The following is a 22,712-nucleotide window of genomic DNA, read 5'->3' on the forward strand; positions in this document are numbered from 1 at the left end:
TAATTTTCTTCATGAAGTAAGCTGTGTGACTTTGGGCAAGTCACTTCACTTCCCTGGGCCTCAGTTCCCTCATCTGTAAAATGGGGATGAAGACTGTGATGACCACCTGATTACCTTGTTTCTGCCCCAGTGCTTAGAACAGTGCTTGGCACATAGTAAGTGCTGAACAAATACCAGCATCATCATCATCATCAAGAGACTTGCCCAAGGCCGTCGAACAGGTCTTTAGAAGAGCTGGACTAGAGCCCAGGGTTCCTGACTCGTATTTACCTGTATATACCTGTATATATGTATATATGTTTGTATATATTTATTACTCTATTTATTTTATTTTGTTAATATGTTTTGTTGTCTGTCTCCCCCTTCTAGACTGTGAGCCTGCTGTTGGGTAGGGACCGTCTCTGTATGTTGCCAACTTGTACTTCCCAAGCGCTTAGTACAGTGTTCTGCACACAGTAAGCGCTCAATAAATACGATTAAATGAAAAATGAAATGAAAGTAGATGGCCAGCTCATTGGGGACAAGGCATGGGAGAGGCAAGGGGAAGGGCGGTTTGAGGAGGGAATTAAACATCTGTAACAACTGGCGAGGGCGATGGGCACAGGTGTCGATAAGGGTGAAGTAATTTTGGCGGGCAGAGGAGAGGGCAGAGTTAAAGCATGCAAGGATAAACTTGATGTGGATGAGGTCAGCCCGATATTTAGATTTCCATCAGCAGAGCTCTGCGGCTCGAGCATGAGCAAAGGAGTCGCACTGTGGAGGTGATCCAGAGCTGTGGGATAGTGGTACCGAGATCGACGAAGGGATAGGGGAGCGAGTGAGTTGAGTTCAGTAGAGAGGGTGCTGTTGAGAGGGGCTATTTGGTCATCGAGGGAAGGTAGCTTGGGTCTGGAGGCTAAATGCAGCGTGGCTCAGTGGAAAGAGCACGGGCTTGGGAGTCAGGGGTCATGGGTTCTAATCCCAACTCCGCCACTTGTCAGCTGTGTGACTTCAGGCAAGTCACTTAACTTCTCTGAGCCTCGGTTCCCTCATCTGTGAAATGGGGATTAAGACTGCGAGCCCCACGTGGGACAACCTGATCACCTTGTATCCCCCCCCAGCACTTAGAACAGTGCTTTGCACATAGTAAGCGCTTAACAAATGCCATTATTGTTATTATTATTAAATGGGGCATGATGAGTTGAGAAAACTGAATGGGGTCTGAAAATTGGAGGTCCCTGTGGGGGAACAGTACAGATTTATGGGGAAAAGGTGCGTGGAAAAGAAGGCAGGGGAGGAGGCCGTGGTCGGTTGGAGGGATTTCAGACTTAGCGAGCGTAGACATTGTGCCGTGGTTGGAGATGATGAGATGGAGTGTGTGACCAAGTGGGCGGGATGGCGAGGTGGGATGGAGCAGGAGGTCGGCGGGGTTGAGGACTGGTAGAAGAGGGGCAGCAGAGGGGTCACCTGGAAAATCTAAGTGGATATTGAAGTCCCCGAGGATCAGTGTGGGCCTGGAGAAAGAGAAAAGTAATGTGAGAGAGGGATCAAAATGGGTAAAGAAATGGGTGTTGGGACAAGAGGGGTGGTAGACGATGGCTACTAGATTCTGGAGGGGATGGTAGAGGTGGATGACCTGGGGCTTCCGAGGAAGGGCAAGAAAGGGATGGGGGAGATGGAAAGGTGCGAAAGCGACAGTGGGCCACCAGAAGGGAGCCCACACCTGTCCCGAGGTGACCCTCGGGTACCGGCCATCTCAAGGTCAAAAGCTATCTTGTGACCACCTGAGCCCCAGACTGAGCCCCTTCCTTCCTCTCCCCCTCGTCCCCCTCTCCATCCCCCCATCTTACCTCCTTCCCTTCCCCACAGCACCTGTATATATGTATATATGGTTGTACATACTTATTACTCTATTTATTTATTTATTTATTTATTTTACTTGTACATTTCTTTCCTATTTATTTTATTTTGTTGGTATGTTTGGTTCTGTTCTCTGTCTCCCCCTTTTAGACTGTGAGCCCACTGTTGGGTAGGGACTGTCTCTATGTGTTGCCAATTTGTACTTCCCAAGCGCTTAGTACAGTGCTCTGCACATAGTAAGCGCTCAATAAATACGATTGATTGATTGATTGATTGAGCCAGAAGGCGGAACTGGGAAGTGAGGGTGGGATACCGCCCCCACGACCAAATCTGCCAGATTGACAGCCCAAGCTGGGAATACAGAAGGTGTTCCTCGCCCCTGTGCCAAACAAATTAGGTATGGAGGATGGGGGAGGGCAGAGATTGGATAGACTGAGGCCGGAAGCTGGAATGGCCTAGGGGCACAGGCAATAAATACCTGTCGCCTCTGACCTTCGGGGTCAGAACACCAGGACACGCAGCAGCAGGAGCAGCCACCGCTGCAGCAGCGGTAGCAGCCCACGTGTCTCTCCCTGCCCAGAAGGCCAGATGCCCGCTCTACAACCAGAACCAACACACTGAGGCAAGGGCCGCGGGATGGGTGAGTGTCTCGTGGGTGGGACCCAGGTATCCCGCTGCTGACGGGAATTATGAGTGGATTCCTCCCATGTAGGGAGAGCACATGGTGAGAGCTAGCCGCCCAGCACGTGCGCGGGTAATGTCATGAATTCTTCCCATGTGGGAAAGTAAGTGGATTCTTCCTGAGTGGGAAGTGCACATGGGTGAGAGCTAGCCGCCTCACCCACGTGCGATTAACGTATGATTGTGTTCCTCCCATGTAGGGAAGCTCTAATATTGCTAATTGATTATATTCCTCCCGAAAGGGAAGTTCAATTCACTGCGCCTAAACAATTACATAAATTCAATTCACCTCGTGGAATAAATTGTATATAAAACTTAAATTGTATATAAAACGTCCCCGGTCTCTCTCTATCTCTCTCTCTCTCTTTCTCTCTCATCTCGCCGATCACTGAATGAACCCGTCCCCAGACGACGGGTGACAACACCTCCTCCTCCTCCTCCTCCTTCCCCATTGTCCCTCTGTCTGGGGACTGGTAGCCTCGGGGTCCGGGCCAGGGATGGGGGAGCCTGGGGTCCAGGGGGGCTCGGAGGCCTTGGGGGGCACGGCCGGTCCTGGGCTGCCAACTTGGGAAGAAGCAGATGTGTGCAGCCGCCTCCAGGCTCGGGTCAGCAAACTCTCGGGGAGAGAGAAGAGGAGGAGGAAAAGGAAGAGGAGGAGGAGGAGGAGGAGGAGGAGGACGAGGAGGAGGATGAGCAGGAGGAAGCAAAAGGCTGGTCCTGCAAAGTTTGGAGGAGGGAGAAGGGGAGGAGGAGCGGGAGGAAGCAGAAGGCTGGTCCTGCAAAGTTTGGGAGAGGGAGAAGGGGAGGAGGAAAAGGAGGAGGAGCAGGAGGTAGGAGAAGGCTGGTCCTGCAAAGTTTGGAAGAGGGATAAGGGGAGGAGAGGAGGAGCGGGAAGAAGCAGAAAGCTGGTCCTGCAAAGTCTGGAGGAGGGAGAGGGGGAGGAGGAAAAGGAGGGGCGGGAGGAAGCAAAAGGCTGGTCCTGCAAAGTTTGGGAGAGGGAGAAGGGGAGGAGGAAAAGGAGGAGGAGCGGGAGGAAGCAGAAGGCTGGTCCTGCAAAGTTTGGGAGAGGGAGAAGGGGAGGAGGAAAAGGAGGGGGAGGAGGAAAAGGAGGAGGAGCGGGAGGAAGCAGAAGGCTGGTCCTGCAAAGTTTGGGAGAGGGAGAAGGGGAGGAGGAAAAGGAGGGGGAGGAGGAAAAGGAGGAGGGGCGGGAGGAAGCAGAAGGCTGGTCCTGCAAAGTTTGGAGGAAGGAGAAATCCGGGTGAGCGGCCTCCCCATCCAGGGCAGCCAACTTGGGAAGAAGAATTTTGGGGCTGCAGCTCAGAGCGGAAAACTTGGGAGGGAAGGAAAAGGAAGAGGAGGAAGAGGAAGAAGCGGCCTTGGACCACAGACTTCCCGCCGGGTCCCGCAAACTTTGGAAGAGGAGGAGGAGGAGGAGGAGGAGGAGGAGGAGGAGGAGGAGGAGGAGATCTTACCCTGCATCCTCCCCCAAAAGGGCTGCCAACTTTTGGGCTGCAGCAACCCGGCCGGGTCCGACAAACTTTAGGAGAGGAGGAGGAGGAGGAAATCTTACCCTGCAGCCTCCCCCAAAAGGGCTGCCAACTTTTGGGCTGCAGCAACCGGGCCGGGTCCGACAAACTTTAGGAGAGGAGGAGGAGGAGGAGGAGGAGGAGGAAATTTTGCCCTGCAGCCTCCCCGAAAAGGGCTGCCAACTTTTGGGCCGCGGCGACCGGACAGGGTCCGACAAACTTTAGGAGAGGAGGAGGAGGAAAAATTGCCCTGCAGCCTTCCCCCAAAAGGGCTGCCAACTTTTGCGCTTAGTAGAGTGCTCTGCCCACAGTAAGCGCTCAATAAATACGATTGGAGGAATGAATGAACTCTTGGGCTGCAGCAACCGGGCCGGGTCCGACAAACTTTAGGAGAGGAAGAGGAGGAGGCAGGAGGAGCCTGGGCTTCGGGCCTTAGGCCAAAGGGGCCTGATGGGCCGGGCCGGCGGGGAAGGGGGGAAGGGGCGGCCGGGGGCGTCCTCCCCGCTCCTCCTGGGGGTCACCTTCCTTTTGCAGTTGGCAGCGGGGAGCCGGCTGTGTCTCCCGGACCGAGGGTACCAACCCCAGGCCGTCGCCTCCTCCTACAGGGAGCCTTCCGGGATTGCCCCGGCCCTGGTGAGGCTGGTGGGTGGGCAGGGACTGCCCCACGACGAGGAGGACAGGGAGGAGGAGGAGGAGGAGGAGGAAGAAGAGGAGGCCGGTCCTCGGACGGCCCTTGCTCAGGTAGGCCAAGGCCCCCCAGGCCTACCGTTCCCGGCATCCTCCGCGCTGAACCAGACACTTTCAGAAGCCTGCAGGATATATATTTTTTTAATGGCATTTATTAAGCGCTTACTATGTGCAAAGTACTGTTCTAAGCGCTGGGGTAGAGACAAGGTAAGCAAGTTGTCCCACGTGGGGCTCACAGACTTAATCCCCATTTTCCAGATGAGGGAACTGAGGCCCAGAGAAGTGAAGTGACTGGCCCAAAGTCACACAGCTGACAAGTGGCGGAGCTGGGATTTGAACCCATGACCCCTGACTCCAAAGCCCGGGCTCTTTCCATTGAGCCACGCTGCTTCTCTCCACAATAAGGACTATGATGACATTAGTTAATCGCCTTACTGGGTGCCCAGCACTGTCTATTGATTCTGAATCGTATCTATTGAGCGCTTACTCTGTGCCCAGCACCGTCTATCGACACCTAATCGTATCTACAGAGCATTTACTATGTGCCAAGCATGGATTATTGACCGTTAATCATACCCACTGAGCGTTTACTATGTGCCAAACACGGTTTATTGACTATTAATCGTATTTTTGGAGCGCTTACTCCGTGCCCAGCACTGTCTATTGATTCTGAATCGTATCAACTGAGCGCTTACTCTGTGCCCAGCACCGTTTATGGACACTTAATCGTATCTACAGAGCGTTTACTATGTGCCAAGCACGGATTATTGACCGTTGATCATACCCATTGAGCGTTTACTATGTGCCAAACATGGTTTATTGACTATTAATCGTATTTTTGGAGCATTTACTCCATGCCCAGCACTGTATATTGATTCTTAATCGTATCTATTGAGAGTTTACTCTGTGCCCAGCACCGTCTATCAACACTTAATCTAATCTACAGAGCGTTTACAATGTGCCAAGCAAGGATTATGGACCGTTAATCATACCCGTTGAACGTTTACTATGTGCCAAACACGGTTTATTGACTATTAATCGTATTTTTGGAGCGCTTACCCCGTGCCCAGCACTGTATATTCATTCCCAATCGTATCTGTTGAGCGCTTACTCGGTGCCCAGCACCGTTTATGGACACTTAATCGTATCTACAGAGCATTTACTACATGCCAAGCAAGGATTATTGACCGTTAATCATACCCATTGAGCGTTTACTATGTGACAAGCACGGATTATTGACCGTTACTTCATTCATTCATTCATTCAATCGTATTTACTGAGCACTTACTGTGTGAAGAGCACTGCACTAAGCGCTTGGGAAGTACAAGTTGGCAACATAGAAAGACGGTCCCTACCCAACAGCGGGCGCACAGTTAATCAATCAATCATATTTATTGAGCAGTTACTGTGTGCAGAGCACTATACTAAGCGCTTGGGAAGTACAAGTTGGCAACATAGAGAGACAGTCCCTACCCAACAGCGGGCTCACAGTTAATCATACCCATTGAGCGTTTACTATGTGCCAGACACGGCTTACTGACTATTAATCGTATTTTTGGAGCGCTTACTCCGTGCCCAGCACTGCATATTGATTCTTAATCGTATCGATTGAGCGCTTACTCGGTGCCCAGCACCGTTTAGCGACACTTAATCATATCTACAGAGCATTTACTATTTGCCAAGCACGGATTATTGACCGTTAATCATACCCATTGAGCATTTACTACGTGGCAAACACGGTTTATTGACTATTGATTGTATTTTTGGAGCGCTTACTCCGTGCCCAGCACTGTATAATGATTCTTAATCGTATCAATTGAGCGCTTACTCTGTGCCCAGCACCGTCTATCGACACTTAATCGTATCTACAGAGCGTTTACTATGTGCCAAGCACGGATTATTGACCGTTAATTCATTCATTCATTCAGTCGTATTTATTGAGCACTTACGTGTGAAGAGCACTGCACTAAGCGCTTGGGAAGTACAAGTTGGCAACATAGAGAGACGGTCCCTACCCAACAGCGGGCGCACAGTTAATCAATCAGTCATATTTATTGAGCAGTTACTGCGTGCAGAGCACTGTACTAAGCGCTTGGGAAGTACAAGTTGGCAACAGAGAGAGACAGTCCCTACCCAACAGCGGGCTCACAGTTAATCATACCCATTGAGCGTTTACTATGTGCCAAACACGGCTTACTGACTATTAATCGTATTTTTGGAGCGCTTACTCCGTGCCCAGCACTGCATATTGATTCTTAATCGTATCGATTGAGCGCTTACTCGGTGCCCAGCACCGTTTAGCGACACTTAATCATATCTACAGAGCATTTACTATTTGCCAAGCACGGATTATTGACCGTTAATCATACCCATTGAGCATTTACTACGTGGCAAACACGGTTTATTGACTATTGATTGTATTTTTGGAGCACTTACTCAGTGCCCAGCACTGTATATTGATTCTTAATCGTATTGATTGAGCGCTTACTCGGTGCCCAGCACCGTTTGTCGACCCTTAATCGTATCTATAGAGCGTTTACTATGTGCCAAGTGTGGATTATTGACCGTTGAGGAGGTTAGTGGCAGAGGAGCGGAGGGTGCGGGCTGGGCTGGAGAAGGAGAGAAGGGAGGTGAGGATGGACAGCCTTCAAGCCGAGGGTGAGTTTCTGCCTGATGTGTAGGTTGATTGGTAGTCACTGGAAATTTTTGAGGAGGGGAGTAACATGCCCAGAGCGTTTCTGGACAAAGACAGTCCGGGCAGCGGCGTGAAGTATGGACTGAAGTGGGAAGAGACAGGAGGATGGGAGATCGGAGAGGAGGCCGATACAGTAATCCAGACGGGATAGGATGAGAGCTTGAACGAGCAGGGTAGTGGTTTGGATGGAGAGGAAAGGGCGGATCTTGGCAATGCTGCGGAGCTGAGACCAGCAGGTTTTGGTGACGGCTTGGATGTGAGGGGTGAACGAGAGAGCGGAGTCGAGGATGACACCAAAGTTGCGGGCCTGTGAGATGGGAAGAGTGGTAGTGCCGTCAACAGTGATGGGAAAGTCAGGGAGAGGGCAGGGTTTGGGAGGGAAGACAAGGAGTTCAGTCTTGGACATGTTGAGTTTTAGGTGGCGGGCAGACATCCCGATGGAGATGTCCTGAAGGCAGGAGGAGATGCGAGCCTGGAAAGAGGGGGAGAGAGCAGGGGCAGAGATGGAGATTTGGGTGTCATCAGCGTAGAGATGATAGTTGAAGCCGTGGGAGCGAATGAGGTCACCAAGGGAGTGAGTGTAGATCGAGAACAGAAGGGGACCAAGCACTGAACCTTGAGGAACCCCTACAGTAAAGGGATGGGAGGGGGAGGAGGAGCCCGCAAAAGAGACTGAGAATGAATGACCGGAGAGATAAGAGGAGAACCAGGAGAGGACGGAGTCTGTGAAGCCAAGGTCGGATAGGATGTTGAGGAGAAGGGGGTGGTCCACAATGTCGAAGGCAGCTGAGTCGTCGAGGAGGATTAGGACAGAGTCGGAGCCGTTGGATTTGGCAAGCAGGAGGTCATTGGTGACCTTTGAGAGGGCAGTTTCCATGGAATGTAGGGGACGGAAGCCAGATGGGAGGGGGTCGAGGAGAGAGTTGGTGTTGAGGAATTCGAGGCAGCGCGTGTAGATGACTCGTTTTTTGAGTGTCTACTATGTGCCAAACACGGTTTATTGACTATTAATCATACTTTTTTTAGCACTTACCCTGTGCCCAGCCCTGTTGATTGATTCTTAATCGTATCTATTTAGCATTTACTATGTGCCAAGCACGGTTTATTGACTGTTAATCGTATTTATTGAGCATTTACTAAGTGCCCAGCACTGTTTAATGATTATTAATTGTATCTATTGAGCGGTTACTTTGTGTCCAGCACTGTTTATTGATTATTGATCATAATTTATTGAGCACATACTATGTGCCCAGCACTTTTCATTGATTATTCCTCGAATTCTCTCCTTGACCCCCTCCAATCTGGCTTCTGTCCCCTTCACTCCCCAGAAACCACCCTCGCAAAGGTCAGCAGTGACCTCTTTTTTGCCAGATCCAATGACCCCTACTCCATCCTAATCGTCCTCGACCTCTCAGCTGCCTTCGACACTGTGGACCACCCCCTTCTCCTGGAAACATCATCCAACCTCAGCTTCACTGACACTGTCCTCTCCTGGTTCTCCGCTTAACTCTCTGACTGCTCCTTCTCAGTTCTTTCTCCATCTCCTCCTCTGCCTCCCACCCACTAACTGTGGGGTTCCCTCGAGGTTCAGTTCTGGGCCCCCTTCTATTCTCCATCTACATCCACTTCCTTGGAGAACTTGCTCCCATGGCATTAATAATAATGATGGTATTTGCTAAGCGCTTACCGTGTTCAAAGCACTGTTCTAAGCGCGGGGGAGGTTACGAGGTATCAGGTTGTCTCACGGAGGGCTCACAGTTTTAATCCCCATTTTCCAGATGAGGTAACTGAGGCCCAGAGAAGTGAAGTGACTTGCCCAAAGTCCCACAGCTGGCAATTGGCAGAGCCGGGATTGGAACCCATGACCCCCGACTCCAAAGCCCGCGCTCTTTCCACTGAGCCACGCTGCTTCTCTTAACTACCACCTCAATGCGGATGATTCCCAAATCTCCATCTCCAGCCCTGATCTCTCCCCCTCTCTGCAGTCTCGCATTTCCTCTTGACTTCAAGACCTCTCTACTCGGATGTCCTCTTTTCACCCCAAACTTAACGTGTCCAAAACAGAGATCCTTATCTTCCCACCCAAACCCCGGCCTCCCCATGACTTTCCTATCACTATGGACGGTACCACCATCCTTCCTGTCTCACAAGCCCGCGACCTTGGCACTATCCCTGAATCCTCTCTCTCTCATTCAGCCAACATATTCAATCCATCACTAAATCCTGTTGGTGTTGGTCCCACATCATCCCACAACACCGCTAACATCAGCCCCTTCGTCTCTGTTCAAATTGCTACCACATTAATTCAAGTACTTATCCTGTCCGGCCTGGATGACTGCATCAGCCTGCTTGCTGACCTCCCAGCCTCCTGTCTGTCCCCATTCCAGACCATACTTTACACTCCGCCACCCGCATCATTTTGCTTCAAAATCCTACAGGACATGTCTCCCCACTTCTCAAAAAATTCCAGTGGTTGTCCATCCATCATCATCATCAATCGTATTTATTGAGCGCTTACTGTGTGCAGAGCACTGTACTAAGCGCTTGGGAAGTACAAGTTGGCAACATAGAGAGACAGTCCCTACCCAACAGTGGGCTCACAGTCTAAAAGGGGGAGACAGAGAACCAAACCAAACATACTAACAAAATAAAATAAATAGAATAGATATGTACAAGTAAAATAAATAAATAAATAAATTAACAAATATGTACAAACATATATACATATAAACAGGTGCTGTGGGGAAGGGAAGGAGGTAAGATGGGGGGATGGAGAGGGGGACGAGGGGGAGAGGAAGGAAGGGGCTCAGTGTGGGAAGGCCTCCTGGAGGAGGTGAGCTCTCAGTAGGGCCACCAACTCCGCATCAAATAAAAACTCCTTACCATTAGTTTTAAAGCATTCCAAAACCTTGCCCCCTGCCTCACCTCCCAAGTGCTTAGTACAGTGCTCTGCACACAGTAAGTGCTCAATAAATGCGATTGAATGAATGAATGAACTCTCAGACACACACTCTTCCCCTCTAATGCTAACCTTTTCCCTGAGCCTCAATCTCATCCATGTCACACCTGACCCTTGCCCACATCTTGTCTCTGGTCTGGACCCCCCTCCCTCCTCAAATCTGACAGACAGTGACTCTCCCCCACCTTCAAAGCCTTACTGAAGGCCCATCTCCTCCAAGAAGCCTTCCCTGAGTAAGCCCCCTTTCCTCTTCTCCCACTCGTTTCTGCGTTGCCCTGACTCGCTCCCTTTGTTCCCCCCCCCCCCATCCCCATGGCACTTATGATGATGATGATGGCATTTATTAAGCTCTTACTATGTGCAAAGCACTGTTCTAAGCGCTGGGGAGGTTACCAGGTGATCAGGTTGTCCCACATGGGGCTCACAGACTTAATCCCCATTTTAATAATAATAATAATGATGGCATTTATTAAGTGCTTACTATGTGCAAAACACTGTTCTAAGCACTGGGGAGGTTACCAGGTGATCAGGTTGTCCCACATGGGGCTCACAGACTTAATCCCCATTTTAATAATAATAATAATGATGGCATTTATTAAGCGCTTACTATGTGCAAAGCACTGTTCTGAGCACTGGGGAGGTTACCAGGTGATCAGGTTGTCCCACATGGGGCTCACAGACTTAATCCCCATTTTAATAATAATAATAATGATGGCATTTATTAAGCGCTTACTATGTGCAAAGCACTGTTCTGAGCACTGGGGAGGTTACAAGGTGATCAGGTTGTCCCATGGGGGGCTCACAGTCTTCATACTCATAATAATAATGATAATAATGGAATTTGTTAATAATAATAATAATAATGGCATTTATTAAGTGCTTACTATGGGCAAAGCACTGTTCTAAGCACTGGGGAGATTACAAGGTGATCAGGTTGTCCCATGGGGGGCTCATAGTCTTCATCCCCATAATAATAGTAATAGTAATGGCATTTGTTAATAATAATAATGGCATTTATTAGGTGCTTACTATGTGCAAAGCACTGTTTTAAGTGCTGGGGAGGTTACAAGGTGATCGGGTTGTCCCACGTGGGGCTCACAGACTTAATCCCATTTTACAGATGAGGTAACTGACACACAGAGAAGTTAAGTGAGTTGCCCAAAGTCACACAGCCGACAACTGGCGGAGCCGGGATTTGAACCCCTGACCTCTGACTCCAAAGCCCAGGCTCTTTCCACTGAGCCACGCTGCTTCTCTAGCGCTGGGGTAGTTACAAGATGTCCCTGTCTGTCATTTCTTTATTTCTATCCATGACTGTCTCCCCCCCTCTAGACTGTAAGCTCATTGTGGGCAGGGAATGCATCTGTTTATTGTAGTGTAGTACTCTCCCAAGCGCTTAGTATAGTTCTCTGTGCTCAATCATCATCATCATCATCATCAATCGTATTTATTGAGCGGTTACTGTGTGCAGAGCACTGGACTAAGCGCTTGGGAAGTACAATTTTGTACTTTTGTAGAGACAGTCCCTACCCAACAGTGGGCTCACAGTCTAAAAGGGGGAGACAGAGAACAAAACCAAACATACTAACAAAATAAAATAAATAGAATAGATATGTACAAGTAAAATAAATAGATAAATAAATAGAGTAATAGGTAAATAAATAGAGTAATAAATGCAATAAATGCAACTGAGTGAATGAATGAATAAATACGATTGATTGACTTACCGTGGGCCTCAGTTACCTCATCTGTAAAATGGGGATTAAGACTGTGAGCCCCCTGTGGGACAATCCGATCACCTTGTAACCTCCCCAGCGCTTAGAACAGTGCTTAGAACAGTCTATTATTATCCAAAGCCTACCAATTTTTCCTCCAAGATGACTTCTTAGATCTACCCTTTCCTCTGGATCCAAGCAGTCACCACCTTGGTCCAGACACTTGTTAAATAGGAACTATGGCATTTGTTAAGTGTTTATTTTATACTATGCCCTGGGGGAGATTCAAAACCATCAGATCAGAGAAGCAGTGTGGCTCAGTGGAAAGAGACCGGGCCTTGGAGTCAGAGGTCATGGGTTCAAATCCCAGCTCCGCCACTGGTCAGCTGTGTGACTTTGGGCAAGTCACTTCACTTCTCTGTGCCTCTTACTTGGACATATTCACTATTCTATTTATTTTATTTTGTTAATATGTGTTGTTTTGTTGTCTGTCTCCCCCTTCTAGACTGTGAGCCCGCTGTTGGGTAGGGACCGGCTCTATATGTTGTCAACTTGGACTTCCCAAGCGCCTAGTACAGTGTTCTGCATACAGTAAGCGCTCAATAAATACGATTGAATGAATGAATGAATATATTTGGACAGATTTATTACTCTGTTTTACTTGGACATATTTACTATTCTATTTATTGTATTTTGTTAATATGTGTTGTTTTGTTGTCTGTCTCCCCCTTCTAGACTGTGAGCCCACTGTTGGGTAGGGACTGGCTCTGTATGTTGCCAACTTGTACTTCCCAAGCGCTTAGTACAGTGCTCTGCACACAGTAAGCACTCAATAAATACAGTTGAATGAATGAATGAATGAAAATGGGGATTAGGTCTGTGAGCCCCACATGGGACAACTTGATTACCTTGTATCTACCCCAGCGCTTAGAACAGTGCTTTGCACATAGTAAGCACTTAGTAAATGCCGTCATAATTATTATTATTATTATTATTATCAGAGACAGTTCCTGCCGTTGCGGGTAGGAAAGATGTCTGTTATATTGTTAGCGTGTACTCTCCCAAGTGCTTAGTATGGTGCTCTGCACACAGTAAGCGTTTAATAAATATGACCAACTGATTGACTTCAGGAGGCTTACAGTCTAAAGTGGAAGAAGCTGTTATAGGCAGGGAACATGTCTGCTAATTTTCTTGTGTTGTAATAATAGTAATGGCATTTGTTAAGCGCTTACTATATGCCAAGCACCGTTCTAAGCGTTGAGCATTGTTCTAAGCGCTGACTTTCCCAGGCACTTAGAACAGTGCTCTGCACATAGTAAGCTTTCAATAAATACCATTCTTTGATTGAATCTATCAATCTATCTATGGAAAGAGCCCTGGCTTTGGAGTCCGAGGTCCTGGGTTCAAGTGTCGGCTCCGCCAACTGTCAACTGTGTGACTTTGGGCAAGTCACTTCACTTCTCTTGGCCTCAGTTACCTCATCTGTAAAATGGGGATTAAAACTGTGAGCCACCCGTGGGACAACCTGATCACCTTGTAACCTCCCCAGCGCTTAGAACAGTGCTTTGCACATAGTAAGCGCTTAACAAATACCATTATTATTATTATTATTATTATTATTATTATTATCATAGGGCTCACAGTCTAGGTAGGAAGGAGTAGGATTTAATCCCCATTTTACAGATAAGATAACTGAGGCCCAGAGACGTTAGGTGACTTGCCCAACGTCCCATAGAAGACACGTCAGAGCTGCTTCTTCCCCTCAAAGAGCTTATAACAAGGTACTGTAACTTGAGGAATGTAACTTGAGGAGCTCACCTCCTCCAGGAGGCCTTCCCAGACTGAGCCCCTTCCTTCCTCTCCCCCTCATCCCCCTCTCCATCCCCCCATCTTACCTCTTTCCCTTCCCCACAGCACCTGTATATATGTATATATGTTTGTACATATTTATTACTCTATTTATTTATTTTACTTGTACATATCTATTCTATTTATTTTATTTTATTAATATGTTTTGTTTTGTTCTCTGTCTCCCCCTTTTAGACTGTGAGCCCACTGTTGGGTAGGGACTGTCTCTATATGTTGCCAACTTGTACTTCCCAAGCGCTTAGTACAGTGCTCTGCACACAGTAAGCGCTCAATAAATACGATTGATTGATTGATTCATTCTCAAAGTTGCACATGTGACTTTGAATCGAGAAAGGAGGTTCTGTAGGACGGTACTTTTGATGGAAAGGGAGGGCTTTTGTATTGAAGAATCAGAAAAACATCGGTCACACAATGAAATGAGATTCTCCCGCAATTTTGAGTACTTTCCTGCGGTGCTTTTAGGGAGCTACATTCTTTCCCTTCGCTTATCCCAATTCCTTTGTCTCCCGCTGAGAAGTCTCAGTCTCATATTTGACGTCAACTAGTTGCCATGGCGACGAGTGACCATCCAGGAGACCACACGGAGGAATGTGTCAATTGTGTCCTGGGAGTTTTAGTCGTTACTCATTAAATTCAGTGATCCCCGCCACTCTGCCCAAGAGTTCTTTGGAAACCTTGACTTTAATCTCCTCGGCGTGTTGTAGCGGATAAAGCAGGGGCCTGGGAATCAGAAGGTCGTGGGTTCTAATCGCAGTTCATCATCATCATCATCAATCGTATTTATTGAGCGCTTACTGTGTGCAGAGCACTGTACTAAGCGCTTGGGAAGTACAAGTTGGCAACACATAGAGACGGTCCCTACCCAACAGTGGGCTCACAGTCTAAAAGGGGGAGACGGAGAACAAAACCAAACATACTAACAAAATAAAATAAATAGAATAGATATGTACAAGTAAAATAAATAAATAAATAGAGTAATAAATATGTACAAAGATATATACATATATACAGGTTCAGTCTTCCACCTCTTGTCTGCTGTGTGACCTTGGGCAAATTCATTCGTTCATTCATTCATTCGTATTTACTGAGCGCTTACTGTGTGCAGAGCACTGGACTAAGCGCTTGGGAAGTACAAGTTGGCAACACATAGAGACGGTCCCTACTCAACAGTGGGCTCACAGTCTAGAAGGGAGAGACAGACAACAAGACAAAACATATTAACTAAATAAAATAAATAGAATAAATATGTACAAATAAAATAAATAAAGAGTAATAAATACGTACAACATATATACAGGTGCTGTGGGGAGGGGAAGGAGGTAAGGCGGGGGGGATGGGGAGGGGGAGGAGGGGGAGAGGAAGGAGGGGGCTCAGTGTGGGAAGGCCTCCTGGAGGAGGTGAGCTCTCAGTAGGGCCTTGAAGGGAGGAAGAGAGCTAGCCTGGCGGATGTGCGGAGGGAGGGCATTCCAGGCCAGGGGGAGGACGTGGGCCGGGGGTCGACGGCGGGACAGGCGAGAACGAGGCACGAGTCAGAGGTCATGGGTTCGAATTCCGGCTCTGCCAAATGTCAGCTGTGTGACTTTGGGCAAGTCACTTCACTTCTCTGGGCCTCAGTTCCCTCATCTGTAAAATGGGGATGAAGACTGTGAGCCCCCTGTGGGACAACCTGATCATCTTGTAATCTCCCCAGCACTTAGAACAGTGCTTTGCACCTGGTAAGCACTTAATAAATTCTATCATTATTATTATTATTAATGGTGGTATTGGTTAAATGCTTACTATGTGCCGGGAACTGTACTGAGCGCTGGGGTGGATGCAAGCAAATCGAGTTGGGCACAGTCCCTGACCCACGTGGGGCTCACAGTTTCAATCCTTATTTTAGAGATGAGGGATTGAGACCCAAAGAAGTGAAGTTCATTCAATCATTCAGTCGTTTCTATTGAACGCTTAATATGCACAGAGCGCTGTACTAAGTGTTTGGGAAAGTACGGTATAGCAATAAAGAGAAACAATCCCTCACTCCCCGCCCCACAACAATTTTATATATATATGAGAAGCAGCGTGGCTCAGAGGAAAGAGCACGAGCTTGGGAGTCAGAGGTCATGGCTTCTAATTCCGACTCTGCCACTTGTCAGCTGTGTGACTTTGGGCAAGTCACTTCACTTCTCTGTGCCTCAGTTCCCTCATCTGGAAAATGGAGATTAAGACTGAGAGCCCCATGTGGGACAACCTGATTACCGTGTATCCCCCCCAGCACTTAGAACAGTGCTTGGCACATAGTAAGCGCTTAACAAATGCCATTATTATTATTATTATTATTATTATTATGTATCTCTATATATGTATATATCTATAGTTCTATTTATTTATATTGTGCCTGTTTACTTGTTTTGATGTGTGTCTCCCCCCAACTAGACTGTAAACCCGTTGTGGGCAGGGATTGTCTCTCTTTATTGCTGAATTGTACTTTCCAAGCTCTTAGTACAGTGCTCTGCACACAGTAAGTGCTCAATAAATATGATTGAATGAGTGAATGAGTGAATCACTGCCCACAACGAGCTCACAGTCTGGAAGTGATTCGCCCAAGGTCACACAGCAGATGAGTGGTGGAGCCAGGATTAGAACCCAGGTCCTTCTGACTCCCAAGCCAGTGTCTCTCCACTACTCCATGATGCTTCTCGAACCACCTTCCTGAAACCCGGGATCTAATCAGGGATCAAGTATCCCATTTTTCTCCTTTCTTTCTGTGAATGATTTGTGTCGATCTCTCCCTCTTGATTGTAAGCTCCTTGATGGCAGGAATTATGTCTCTCTAACAATCAGTCATTTTTTTAATAGCATTTATTAAGCGCTTACTATTTGCAAAGCACTGTTCTAAGCTCTGGAGAGGTTACAAGGTGATCAGGTTGTCCCACGGGGAGCTCACAGTCTTGATCCCCATTTTCCAGATGAGGTAACTGAATCACAGAGAAGTTAAGTGACTTGCCCAAAGTCACACAGCTGGCAATAGGTGGAGCCGGGATTTGAACCCATGACCTCTGACTCCAAAGCCCGTGCTCTTTCCACTTTCCTCTTTCCACTGAACCACGCTACTTTTATTTTTTGATGGCCTTTATTAAGCGCTTATTATGTGCAAAGCACTGTTCTAAGCACTGGGGAGTTACATAGTGATCAATTTGTCCCACGGGGGGCTCACAGCCTTAATCCCCATTTTACAGATGAGGTAACTGAGGCCCAGAGAAGTGAAGTGACTGGCCCGAAGTCACACAGCTGACAATTGTCGAAGCTGGGATTTGAATCCATGACCTCTGACTCCAAAGCCCGGGCTCTTTCCATTGAGCCACGCCGCTTCTCTTTTTATGAAGTGCAAAACACGGTACTCAACATTTGATGATTCCCGTGGCCTAGTGGATAGAGCACGGGCTGGTAAATCAGAAGGACCTGGATTCTAATCCTCAACTTCCCCATGGGGCTCACGGTCGTAATCCCCATTTTACAGATGAGGGAACTGAGGCCCAGAGAAGTGAAGTGGCTTGCCCAAAGTCACACGGCAGACAACACCCAAGTGCTTAGTACAGTGCTCCACACACAGTAAGCTCTCAAAAAATATGATTGACTGAATAACCAACTGCGTTGCATGTTTGCAGGTCACGTGAGGAGTCAGGGCCGGAAATATTACAGTAAATTCATGAAATCATAAAGTTCTTAAACTCAGATTTTGGGCTCTATTGAATTGTGCAACCCATGAAGTCATTTATGTTGATTTGAGTTGGACAAAAATTCATTCCATTTTACAATGTTGAATTCAAACAAATCGTATGGTTTTATACAATAGTTTCGTTTCGGGTTTTTTTTTTTCCCCTAAACTAAATCCTTCTAATGATCGGGCCTGGGACTCAGAAGTTCCGGCTCCACCACTTTTCTGATATGTGACCTTGGGCAAATCACTTAACTTCTCAGTGCCTCAGTTCCCTCATCTGTAAAATGGGGATTAAGACTGTGAGCCTATATGGGACAGGAACTCTGTCCAACCCAATTATCTTGTATCTACCCCCAGCGCATAGAGCAGTGCCTGGCACATAGTAAGCACTTTAACAAATACCACAATTATTATGAGTGGATAGAGCACGGGCTTGGGTGTCAGAAGGACCTGAGTTCAAATACCGGCTCTGCCACGTGTCTGCTATGTTCATTCATTCATTCATTTAATCGTATTTATTGAGCGCTTACTGTGTGCAGAGCACTGTACTAAGTGCTTGGGAAGTACAAGCTGGCAACATATAGAGATGGTCCCTACCCAACAGTGGGCTCACAGTCTAGAAGGGGGAGACAGAGAACAAAACAAAACATATTAACAGAATAAAATAAATAGAATAAATATGTACAAGTAAAATAAATAGAGTAATAAATACATACAAACATATATACATATATACAGGTGCTGTGGGGAAGGGAAGGAGGTAAGGCGGGGGCGATGGAGGGGGGAGGAGGGGAACTAATAATGAACTAATTATCCATTTAGTTCTCGAATTCTTAAATGTTTGAATCCACCATTTTACATGTCATCCAATTCTCTCTCTTAAGAATCGTACTAAAGAAAACTTCCCATAGCACCTTTCTGAAAAGTTATTCCAAATTCAGAAGTCACTGATGGTCTTGAAGGATTGGGCAGGTCATTTCACTGGCTCAGTTACCTCATCTGTAAAAAATGTGGATTAAGAGGGTGAGCTTCGGGTGGGACGGGGCCCGGGTCCAATCCGATTACACTGTAATAATAATTATAATGATGGTATTAAGCGCTTACTATGTGCCGAGCACCGTTCTGCCTGGTGTGGGCAAGGATTGAATCTATTGCTGATTGACAGTTCTCTGCACACAGCAAGCTCCTGATAAAAACGATTGAATGAATGATTAGCTTGTAATATAATAATGATGGTATTTGTTAAGCGCTTACGATGTGCTAAGCGCTGCTCTAAGCACCGGGCACTGTTCTGCCTGTGCCCCGGCTCTTGGAACAGTTGCTTGGCACGTCGTAAGCACTTAACGCGTACCCTGATGATGATGTCTACATGTTTTGTTGTCTGTCTCCCCCTTCTAGACTGTGAGCCCATTGTTGGGTCGGGACCATCTCTGACTGATTGATTGATTGATTGATTTTATGAAGAAAAATTGGATCTCGCACCTGCAGTATTGGGGAACATCCAGCTCCTCAATTTTACTCGCTTTTGGCCTATTTATTTATTTTACTTGTACATATCTATTCTATTTATTTTGTTTTGTTAGTATGTTTGGTTTTGTTCTCTGTCTCCCCCTTTTAGACTGTGAGCCCACTGTTGGGTAGGGACTGTCTCTATATGTTGCCAACTTGGACTTCCCAAGCGCTTAGTACAGTGCTCTGCACACAGTAAGCGCTCAATAAATACGATTGATTGATTGATCTCTGTATGTTGCCCACTTGTACTTCCCAAGTGCTTAGTACAGTGCTCTGCACACAGTAAGCGCTCAGTAAATACGATTGAATGAATGAACGAGTGGAAGGAAAAAGTGTTTGGTTCCCGTAAGGGTGAAACGCTATTTATTTTAAGTGAAGTTAAATCCTGTGCTGCTTTAAAACTTTTTATAATGGGATTTGTTAAGCACTGACTATGTGCCAGGCGTATAGCGACCATGCTGATCAGGTTGGACACAGCGCCTGTCCCACATGGGACTCACAGTCGTAATCTGAGGCCCAGAGGAGTTAGGCGACTTTCCCAAGGTCAGAGAGCAAACAGGTGGCGGAGCTGGGATTAGAACTCAGGTCCTTCCAACTCCCAGGCCCGTGCTCTATCCCCTTCGCCACACTTTTTCCCCTCTGTGATTCAAATGGCCAGGAATTTTGGAAATCCTTAAAGAATATGATTTGGTTTAGTCTTGCCCCAGGATGACACTTCGCAGATATCATGTAAAATTAAATTTGTGTGCATTTTTAAATTCATATTTTGGTGTCTTTTGCAAACTTTTAGGACTTTTTGCTTAAAAAGGATGCCGATGAAGCCAGCTGCCGCTCCAGTACAGCAGGTATGTTTTTATCATAATCACACTTTTAATGTTTAAATCCTTTAAGTAGCTTTCAGTCAGTTTAGCCAGCTCCTCTCCTGCCTTTTCACTTGCCTTTCGAAGTCCTCTTTGCATTGCTAAACAAGTGAATGCAGCATCTTGGCCTAGTGGAGAAGGGGCGGGCCCGGGGATCGGTGGACCTGGGTTCTAATCCCACCCCTGCCAAGCTGTGTGACATTGGGCAAGTCACTTAACTTTTCTGTTTCTCAGTTTTCTCATCTTTAAATTGGGGATTCAGTACCTGTTCTCCCCCCCTCCCCCTTAGACTGTGAACCTCAAGTGGGACAGGGGCAGTGTCTGATGTGCTTATATTATTTATATCTGTCCTAGTGTTTGATGCAGTGCTTGGCACATAGTATGTGCTTCAAAATACCACAAGTATTATTATTACCCAGACTGAGCCCCCTTTTTTCTCTCCTCATCCCCTCCCCACTGCCCCCCGCCCTACCTCCTTCCCCTCCCCACAGTACTTGTATATATTTGTACAGATTTATTACTCTACTTATTTTACTTGTACATATTTACTACTCTATTTTATTAATGATGTGCATATAGCTATAATTCTATTTATTCTGACGGTTTTGTCACCTGTAACACTCTGGGTATGTCACTCCCCTCCTCAAAAATCTCCAGTGGCTGCCTGTCCACCTATGAATCAAGCTAAAACTCCTCACTCTCGGCTTCAAGGCTGTCCGTCCCCTCGCCCCCTCCTACCTCACCTCCCTTCTCTCCTTCTCCAGCCCAGCCCGCACCCTCCGCTCCTCTGCCGCTGCTCACCTCCTCACCATGCCCCCTGGCCCGGAATGCCCTCCCTCCGCACATCCAACGAACTAGCTCTCTTCCTCCCTTCAAATCCCTACTGAGAGCTCACCTCCTCCAGGAGGCCTTCCAGACTGAGCCCCCTTTTTCCTCTCCTCCTCCCCTTCCCCTCCGCCCTACCTCCTTCCCCTCCCCACAGCACCTGTATATATTTGTACAGATTTATTCCTCTATTTATTTTACTTGTACATATTTACTGTTCTATTTATTTTTTTAATGATGTGCATATAGCTATAATTCTATTTGTTCTGACGATTTTGACGCTTGTCTACATGTTTTGTTTTGTTGTCTGTCTCCCTCTTCTAGACTGTGAGCCCGTTGTTGGGTAGAGACCGTCTCTATATGTTGCCGACTTGTACTTCCCAAGCGCTTAGTACAGTGCTCTGTGTCCAGTAAGCGCTCAATAAATACGATTGAATGAATGAATGAATGTCTAAATGTTTTGTTTTGTTGTCCATCTCCCCCTTCTAGACTGTGATCCCATTGTTGGATAGGGACCATCTCTATATGTTGCTGACTTGTACTTCCGAAGCGCTTGGTACAGTGCTCTGTGTCCAGTAAGCGCTCAATAAATATGATTGAATGAATGAATATTACCTCTTGTCCTACGAGGCCCAGAACTGTATTTATGTCTTTATTTTTCTCATTCAATGGAGTGGATAAAATAGCTGGTTAAAAAAAAATGGAGTGGTTAAAATAAAATGAGAAGCAGTGTGGCTCAGTGGAAAGAGCACGGGCTTTGGAGTCAGAGGTCATGGGTTCAAATCCCAGCTCCGCCAATTGTCAGCTGTGTGACTTTGGGCAAGCCACTTCACTTCTCTGTGCCTCAGTTACCTCGTCTGTAAAGTGGGGATGAAGACTGTGAGCCTCCCATGGGACAACCTGATCACCTTGTAACCTCCCCAGTGCTTAGAATAGTGCTTTGCACATAGTAAGTGCTTAATAAATGCCATTATTATCATTATTATTATTATTATTATTAACTGGGTCTACAATTGACTTTAACTTGCCCCTTCCTACCTCACCTGGCTAATCTCCTGGCACCCAGCCCTCACGCTTCACTCTTCTAATGCCAACCTTCTCCCTGTACCTCCATCTCGTTTTTCTCGCTAATAACCCCTCACCCATGTCCAGCCTCTGGGCTGGAACTTCATCCTCCTTTATACCTAAAAGCGATTCACTCTTCCCACCTTCAAGGCCTTATTAAAATCTCATCTCCTCCCCGACCAAACCCTCATTTTCCCTTCTCCCTCTCCCTTCTGCATCGCCCTCACACCTGGATTTGTACCCTTTATTCACCCACCCTCAGCCCCACGGCACCTATGTACATATTTATAATTTATTTATATTTGTATCTCACTCCCTCTCAAGTCCGTAAACTCCTTGTAGGCAGGGAAGGCGTCTACCAACTCTGTTGTATTGCACTCTTGCAAGCTCTTAGTACAGAGTTCTGTACGCAGTAAGTGCTCAATAAACATTAATTGGATATCGACCGATTAATAATAATAATAATGATGGCATTTATTAAGCACTTACCATGTGCAAAGCACAGTTCTAAGCGCTGGAGAGGTTACAGGGTGATCAGGTTGTCCCACGGGGGGCTCACAGCCTTAATCCCCATTTTCCAGATGAGGTAACTGAGGCACAAGTTAAGTGACTTGCCCAAAGTCATGCAGCTGAAAAGTGGTGGAGCCGGGATTGATGTTCGAAAGTGGGCTAATGCAAGGAAACAGACTTCTTATTCTAGTTAATAATTTCCTGTGACATCTGTTCGTTAGAAGTCTTCAACTATTATATTTCATTTATCATCATTAATGGTATTTCAT

General features: G+C 47.0%; 1 protein-coding gene across 1 annotated transcript in view; it reads left to right on the forward strand.

Annotated features, from left to right (window-relative positions):
* The first annotated feature begins 4,496 nt into the window (after window positions 1–4,496).
* The window catches only part of EVC2 (EvC ciliary complex subunit 2), a 217,041-nt gene continuing 198,825 nt past the window's right edge, over window positions 4,497–22,712 (forward strand). The window contains exons 1-2 of the mRNA XM_038744853.1: window positions 4,497–4,787; window positions 19,974–20,028. Coding sequence (XP_038600781.1) covers window positions 4,497–4,787; window positions 19,974–20,028 — 346 coding nt within the window. The remainder of the gene's footprint in view (window positions 4,788–19,973; window positions 20,029–22,712) is intronic.

The sequence above is a fragment of the Tachyglossus aculeatus genome, chromosome 4 (assembly GCF_015852505.1).
Source record: "Tachyglossus aculeatus isolate mTacAcu1 chromosome 4, mTacAcu1.pri, whole genome shotgun sequence".
Classification (NCBI taxonomy): domain Eukaryota; kingdom Metazoa; phylum Chordata; class Mammalia; order Monotremata; family Tachyglossidae; genus Tachyglossus; species Tachyglossus aculeatus.